The sequence below is a fragment of the Formica exsecta genome, unplaced genomic scaffold (assembly GCF_003651465.1).
Source record: "Formica exsecta isolate Colony F162 unplaced genomic scaffold, ASM365146v1 scaffold90, whole genome shotgun sequence".
Lineage (NCBI taxonomy): Eukaryota > Metazoa > Arthropoda > Insecta > Hymenoptera > Formicidae > Formica > Formica exsecta.
Window position 1 is genome coordinate 545,687 of NW_021853667.1, and position 8,314 is coordinate 554,000.

Genomic DNA, 8,314 nt, shown 5'->3' on the forward strand with positions numbered 1-8,314 from the left:
TATATATATATATATGCAAGACAAATTTTTTTTACATTGGTGTCGTTTTTTAACCTCGATATTCATGATTCAATATCGATGAAACGCGTATTTTTTTTTCTTTCTTTCACCTCTTATTTACATATCTAGCGAGGATTCTATGGCTGTAGGGTAACAGATGTATAAAGTCTTGAATATTTATTTCGTTCATCCAAGTGCTTTAGTTTTGATTTCTCTCGCCCTATGATTTGAGTTTGGAAGCCAGTTTTTAGTTGTCAAGCGTAATGTTTGAATGTATAGCACGTGCCATCGTCTATCACGCAGATTTGGTGATTGTTACAGAATAATGGTGCGGAGGTGATAGCCGATTTCGCGGCTCGCGTCGCGAAAGCCGCGACCGAGGGGTCGGACTCGGTATCGACGAGCGCGCCCGAAACGGCGCCTAACACAACTCAAACAACGGCGCAAACGTCGTTATCGAACGTTCATAATACCAATTCCGCTAATGACGCGAATAGTCAATGTAATACTGGTCCGCCTATGCCCACGCAAAGCATAGCCGGCGCTGGCGCTGGCAAAACTGTATCTACGATAGGTAGTCAATTGTTAGGTACTACTTGTAGTAATGTGGGGCAAATAGAACCTAACACGGCCAAAACGACAGAGTCGAAAGCGTTGCAACTCCCCGTGAAGGAGTTCCAGCCTAGGAGCGAAGTAAAGAGCGTGACGATCGAGGAATCGTCATCGCCCGTCGTTCCCCCGGTGGTAGCCGTTGCGAATAAAGATCCTGTTTCCGTGCAGCTTACCGCGCCGATTGCTAACACTGAAACAGCGACGGTAACGGCTGAGATCACCGAACCCGAGGCCGTCGGGTCCGCGGCTGCTGGAGTCGGCATTGGACCAGAGCCTACTAAGCCCGTCAACGTTTCCTCGTCCAATGTAATACAGACGTCGATTCCTCCGTATTGGAGCAACATTAACCCTACCCAGGAACTCCCGAAACCGTCCGCCACTGCCTCGAGTGCTAATCTCGTTCCTACCAGGGAGCCGTTCCCTAACTTATCCAAGGCTACGTCGAATTCGCCGCCGAGGAGGAAACTTAACGCCACCGAGCTGCCTTCAAATACCAAAGAGCAAAAGGAGAGAAAGACCCGGGAGAAGAGTCTCGGCTCCCGTGGTACCACTCCTACGCCCGTTCATAATCAGGCGGCGGATCATCATCACCATCATCAAAAGCCGAACGGCGATGCAGCCGGTGATAAAACCGAAGCGGAGGCGCATCCCAGAAATGAGATTCAGCAGAAACCCGCGGACGGTGAGTACAACTATTTTTTCCCCAGTAATATTTTATTAAATATATTTAGTGGAAGAGAGACGGATGGATGTTTCCATGTCACTCGAGATTGATTCTCGTTTCGTGTCACTTTAGCTGGACTGAATATCGGGTCATTTTTTTATTAAAAAATAATCATACGCCTGTAATAGTTTTGTATCAATCTCCGGATGCACGAGCGAAACTAATCATTTTGACATCTATTAATCGATCAAATACATCGTCGACTTGAAAATTACAAAGAGAAAGGAAATGACGGATGAAACAAAGCGCAAATTCTGAATCACGTATGCTCGGGTTACGCCCATGCGAATACAGCCTTGAACGAGTTTACTCAAGGCTATATCCTCCTCTCTCTTTCCTCTTTTCTCGTTTATTCGCAACTGGAAATTCATTCGAGCCGCGATGTCATCGATCACGAGTAAACATATGGTAACGCGTAAATATTATTTATTAATAGGAAAACAAATATATTCTCTCTCCGAGACCTCTCGAGGTCGTTTGAACTTTGCGCTGTGCGCGTTAGCGATATCACGCGTGATAAACGTAGTTTCAGCTCTCTAGATATAATTTCCGCGTGTTTTTTTTTATTTGCTCGCGTCAACGATCCAGTCGCACAATCAATCCCCCATCGTCCTTCATTATTCGATCGATTTATTTATACGCCGAATACTCCGAAAAGGATCGTCGATAAATCTCTGCCCTTATTTAAGCCGATTATCAGACTCGCAGTAATTTTCACAACTGTTGTAAAAAAATGCGTCATAAGATTCCGGTGCCTCCAAGCTCGCACGAAATAAAATGTTCCCGCACATTGCCGTTTAGGAACTTTTGCGTCGGCGTCGAAGAATCTCGGCGCTTCTCCTGGAGAGGGCACACCCCTCTCCAGAGGGGAGAGGGTACCCCAACCTAACGTAACCCAGCCTAACTCTAACCTCCAAAAGCCACGAGGAGATCATCGTGGTGTCGTGCTCGGTGCGTCTTCGTATCCAGTGGTGTTAACGTGGTGTTACTACACGGTGTCGCGTATTTTCATCGTCTTCTCTCGCGTCGCGAAGCTTTCGCGACTTCGGCAACAACGATTTTCAAGAACACGCCGGCGTGTATTCGCATTTCCCGAATTTCGCTCGACCGTTATACTCGACAAGGGGCGCAAAGTGGTGCGAACGCCATTGGGGGAAGAGAATGTTTTAAATACTACGTCTCGATTAATTCAACCGAATCGCACACGATCGTCGATTTCTACTTCGCATCGAATACCTCGCGCGCGAATAAACTTGAGGAAAACGAACTATTTATTAATTCTCGCTTAACGAATTTTCGAAGAAAAGAAAACGTCGCGACACCGTGTTGTTGTTGATATTCGCGGTCTTGAAGTGCTCGGTATCGTGTGATTTTAGTGCGAAGTATGTTTAAGTAGTAGCGTTTAAATATTACTTTTGACGTAAATATCCTCCCGTTCGAATTCTACGCATCGATAAATTGTATTCTGTTGAGTGTGTCGTCGCAAAATGAAGAGGAAGGGTAAGATAAAACTTTTTTTTATGTATGTTTCTAAATTTTTTGTTTATATGTATTTCCTCTGGAGTTTCTTGCGTTCCAAAAAACTGTATTTATCCCTCGCGAGAAGGATACTCGATTTGCTCGCTTGTTTATAATTGCATATTTCATATATCGAATGCGATTCAATTATTCGTGAATACACATGTTTCGCTAAATGCACGTGTCTCCAAGCTACATGGCGCATCTCGCCTAACCTCTTTCTGTCCTTTACTAACGATTTTCCCGCCAAAAATGTTATCCCTTGCCTCTTCATAAAAATCCGATTGCATTCGCGCGATAATTTTTTTTTTAATTAAATATATCTGATTTCATCTCTCAATGTAAGAAATTTGAAGAGCTTTGCTATTTATTCGGTTTTTTTTTATCACGCTTGCTCGCTCGCTTTTCGTGGAAACCTCGAGAAAATTGTCATAGCGGATGGCATCCCGCATCGTTGCGTCTAAAGTACCGAACCCTCTCCCAACGATCGTTATGGACAATAGAAGGCCCGTCTATCTTTTGTGCTCTACGATAGAAACGTGTAGGAACTTGGTGAAGGAGGCATGGCAAGGCAAGGCGAGGCGAGGCGAGTCGAGCCGAGTCGAGTCGAGCCGAGTCTCGGGAGACCAAGAAGCTGGAGACGGTGACGCTATTGCGCGAAAATGGCCGACTCTTGGCGAGGTTGAACGAGGCAGGATTAAATCGGTGACGCTCGGGAAAGGGGGGGAGGAAGTGACGGTATCGGGTCCTCTCCTTCGTCGCCGAGGGACCGGACGGCCTTCAGTAGCCAGCACGTGCTGTGCTAGCCGGCCGCATTTTACACTCCGCTCTCTTCTCCCAATTCTTTCCCCTCCTTTTTTTTATAATTTAATTTAATTAAATTTTTTCTTTTTAATTTTAGTTTTACATCTCTCAATTATTGTGATCGACAATTTTAAGGATCGTGTTCTCGCGACGTCGCGCTTCCCTTTTCATTTTCCATTTCCCTCAATCACGTTACATATTGTACACATCACTTTGTCGCCCACGTAACGAATACGCTTATTATATATCATTTCTCGCATCGTGTACCGTGTTACAGTCTGTATAATCAACGCCTACGAAGCAACCGGTATTTGTACATACATATTTTTTTAATTTAAACGCAACGAGCGCCCTATACACGCGTCGTTCTTTCCATTTTCCTTTGCCCGTCTGTCTTGTCCCACGAGAGAGTTTCTCCTTTGTCACCGATCTCGTTCGCGTAATCTCCGAGGAATGGATCTCGGTTTAGTGAATAGTAACACGTTTGGGAACGCGAAACAGTGAGGTGCGAAAAAATCAGCGGTGAAAAAGACAATCTGGCGACCGAGATGTACGTATTAACAGCGTATCTTTTTATCATTTCCTCGCAACGTGATTGAAAGATGTCGGTATCTCTCGGTCCCTGGCAACGTGGTCCCCGACATCTTGTAGTCGGCGAGACGAGGCGAAACGAGACGAGGCGGGTGCGCGCGCGCGCGCGCGCCCGTTTTTACTCTTATCTTTCTTATTTATTTCATTAGATTTGCAAATTACATGCGCGATTCTACGTGGCGGTCTCGGGCCGATAATATCGCGCGTTCGTGCCGTCGAATTTCACGAAGGCGGAGCTCAAGTATGGCCACCGTAATCCGGTTACTTACACCAGTACTTCCGGTACTTTACTCCGGTTTTCGGATTCGTATTCTCGTTATTAAAAAAAAAAAAAAAATATATATATATATGAAATATCGCATATTCATCGACTTTATCGAACTTTATCGCAATTTGATTTAGACGAATTTTTTATCCACCACGTGGGCTTATCACGTTTCGAATAAAATCTTATGTTCTTTTGCGCATAAAACGCTCTCGGATCGTTTTTAGTGGCTTTTAAATTACTTAGTTACGTCTGACGTGATTGAAATTTATAGTCGAATTATATTCTGCGGTAAGCACGTTTAATAGAATTTTATCCGAGAGAAAGACATTATATGTGCCGCTTCGCGCGGTGGTGTGTGGCCATTTTGTGAATGATCGAAAGAGAACGCCGCACCATATTGGCACATCGAGGTCCGTCCTCGGTGGATCGATCTTTGTAAAACCATCTTTCGGTAGACCATTTTCGGACAATCGGTGAATCTTCTCTTTACGAATTCTTACGAAATTCTTTGCTCCGTTTTACGCGAGATTACATTTCGATTTTCAATTACATGATAAATAAAGAGCTAAAAAATTTTTTTTTATTTTATTAAATATTTATTAATTATTGCTTTATTAGTCTATTCCCCTCGAATTGTTTGCGAGTATGAAAGGAATTAATTTTGCCTATTGAAAAGCCTGAAGGAAGCATAAAAAAAAAATGCAACATATGTAGGCGCAATCGTCGATATTTTTTGACATGGCGAAAAATTATGAGAAATAAATCGATAATATCATACATTATATATTAAATCGCACGAAAATCCTGATCCGTTGAAAGGATTCTTTTCGCAGGCCGGGGTCACGGCCGCGCGTGTGGTAACGCAGAGTGCGTGCGTGCGTGCGTGCATGCGTGCGTCAGCGTGCGCACGCGCTCGCACGGTTAGGACCTCGGCTAACGCCATTTCACAAGAACACGCGGCGTGCGTGTGCGCCAAAAAAAAATACCACAAGACTTTCGGCGCCGCCGCCGCTGCTGCCGGAGCGACAACCTTGAAGCCGCGGGTGAAAGTCTTCCGCGGTTTAGAAAAAGTTGTCGGAAAACGCGGCGGCGGCGTCGACGGCCCGGTCTGCTTTATAAAACATCGTAGGAAATTCTTTAACGAGACCGGAAGTGAGGGCGTGTGTCAGTTGCTTGCTTCGCATTCCTCGTGTTCTGTCGCGTTTAAAAATATTCTCGAGGACGCGATAAAGCGTTCTCTTTCTCTCTCTCTTCGACGGATGTTAATTTGTCGATTTGTAATTAATATAAAAAAAAATGATATCGCCGCTGGGCGTATTATTTTTGTATTCGTCGCCGATAACGAGGGAGAGAAATACATATACTCGCGTGCGAGTATTTTTTTCCTTCCATTTGTTTTGCGCGATGCTCTTTGAGCCCCGACGAACGTCCGCGGTGATAGAGACGATTCACGCGCGCACGATCCACGGAGCCAGCCATCGTCTAATTATATCGTCTTTCTCGAAATTTGCAGTCGCTTCGCGTCATCGCTCTTTGCATTCGATCGTAAGCGGCGCGTCCGAATATCTACGGTGATTTTTATTTATCGCCGCGGGATCGATCGATTCTCCTCCGGAGACCAGCCGTCTCTCGACCTGCTTTTGTAAAACGTGACTCCAATCTACTTTCGTGCGCGTCGAGAGACTCGAATCCGAGACAGTCGGTGAACGTATCGCGCGCGCGCGTATCATCCAAGTAATTAGCCGATTTCGATAATCGTCAGCTGGGAGAAATCCTTTGATCGAAAGGAGTACCTACGGAATACTACGAAGGATTTTGATCGAGCCGGGAAGAGAATCCCTCGTTCACGAGAATTCACGAATAAATGAACGCGAATGGATTCGGGAATTATCATTTTTTTTTTCTGGGCGAGCCGCTGAAATTGCGCTTCAAGTGCGCCTGCTCCGTCCGTCGCACCTAACCGGCGAACAGAACTAATTTAAGAAATCCTATGTCGTGCCTGTCGGTTTGCGCCAGTTCACAGGTTAAAATAGATGCGTGAAAGTCGTCGGGCGCCGCGGCTAGCCAGGCCCGAGGGTTTTCCGAAGTGTCTCTCAGTCGGAGACAATCGTTCGCGGGGATCGTCGTCGTCGTCTACCCGTACGGTGGATTGTCGTCGCGAATTCTCGGATCGAGATCCAAGTCGGCTCGCGCGAATTATTCTCGACAGATATATAGGGTCTCCGCCTCGCGGTTCATCGTGTTCGACGCGCCTACGTTCGAGGCTGGGCGAGCCGCTGAAATTGCGCTTCAAGTGCGCCTGCTCCGTCCGTCGCACCTAACCGGCGAACAGAACTAATTTAAGAAATCCTATGTCGTGCCTGTCGGTTTGCGCCAGTTCACAGGTTAAAATAGATGCGTGAAAGTCGTCGGGCGCCGCGGCTAGCCAGGCCCGAGGGTTTTCCGAAGTGTCTCTCAGTCGGAGACAATCGTTCGCGGGGATCGTCGTCGTCGTCTACCCGTACGGTGGATTGTCGTCGCGAATTCTCGGATCGAGATCCAAGTCGGCTCGCGCGAATTATTCTCGACAGATATATAGGGTCTCCGCCTCGCGGTTCATCGTGTTCGACGCGCCTACGTTCGAGGACGAATCGCCATATGTTCGCCGACGACGTCTCGTCGTATCGATGAGATTGTCGACGAGAGAAACATGCGATCCTCGTTGCGCTTTCGTGTCGCATCTACGCCACGTTTTTGGCAGGGATTTGGCAGGTTTATAAATAAATACTGAATCAGTGCCGCGGACGCAAGCGACAGAAACTCGAGCCTCTTATCCGTCGTCGAAGATGTGAGAGTGCACGTGCGCGCGGACACATGCAAAACATGAGCGACCGAAGAGCGAACGGCGGCGGCAGCCGTGCCAGCAGCAGCACGAGATCCAAAAGTCGTAATCGACGAGGATCCCGAGATCACGGTACATGAGAATCTGCGATCGACGACGCGGGATACACGTCAGATGAGAATCTCGGATCAAAATCCCACTTGCAATGAAACGCAACTTTAATTAATCGTTAGACTCTCCCAGTCTCTTCCCAATGGCGGGGTAGAAAGAAACTTTTTCGTTCTTTTTTCTCAAGTCTTTTATTACCACAATTTATACAGTGGTACAGTAATCGAACAATATATACATTTGTTGAAATTACGCGTGTAGTTCTTTTAGCTGTTTTGATATTTCCACGTTCGCTGGCCATGTATTACTTTTATCATACGTGTTCTCTTTTTTTTTTCTAGGTAAAGCTATGCAGAAGCAAAAGAGCAAAAATAAATTGAAACCTCGCGAGCTGAACCGGAAGGGAGCGGAGAAAGAAGGTACAGATATGGATGCCTTCGTAAATAATACCGTACCGACGACGAAAACAACAGAGATTAAGCAAGACAACAAGGAGCAACATGTTCCCGCCTCGAGAGACAGTAATAAGGAGCCCGCTAGAGAGATCAGCAAAGATATCAAGGAGAAGGACAATTACGAATCTAAAAAAGAGATTCTGCCTGTTCACTCCGTAAAAGCTGAGAAACACGCGCCTGCCGAGGTGCCTAAAGAAAGCGCTCCCGTACAAACGCTCCCTCACAGTATAGACAAATTGCCGACTAGCAAAGAATCTTCCCCGAAAAAGGAAGATAACGCCAAATCGAACACACAATTCGATGATGTAGTCGACCATGCGTTTATCGAGGAGAACTCGGAACCAGTTGAACCGGTGGTCTTGGACCCATTGGTCGCGCAGAAAAATGAAGAAAACTTCAAGGCCTCGGAATTC

The 8,314-nt window shown here is 46.2% G+C and overlaps 1 protein-coding gene across 3 annotated transcripts in view; it reads left to right on the forward strand.

Annotated features, from left to right (window-relative positions):
* The window catches only part of LOC115245052 (eukaryotic translation initiation factor 4 gamma 3-like), a 42,806-nt gene that overhangs the window by 25,637 nt on the left and 8,855 nt on the right, over positions 1-8,314 (forward strand). For all 3 annotated transcript variants that reach the window (XM_029823130.1, XM_029823128.1, XM_029823129.1), the window contains exons 7-8: positions 322-1,294; positions 7,788-8,306. In XM_029823130.1, coding sequence (XP_029678990.1) covers positions 322-1,294; positions 7,788-8,306 — 1,492 coding nt within the window. The remainder of the gene's footprint in view (positions 1-321; positions 1,295-7,787; positions 8,307-8,314) is intronic.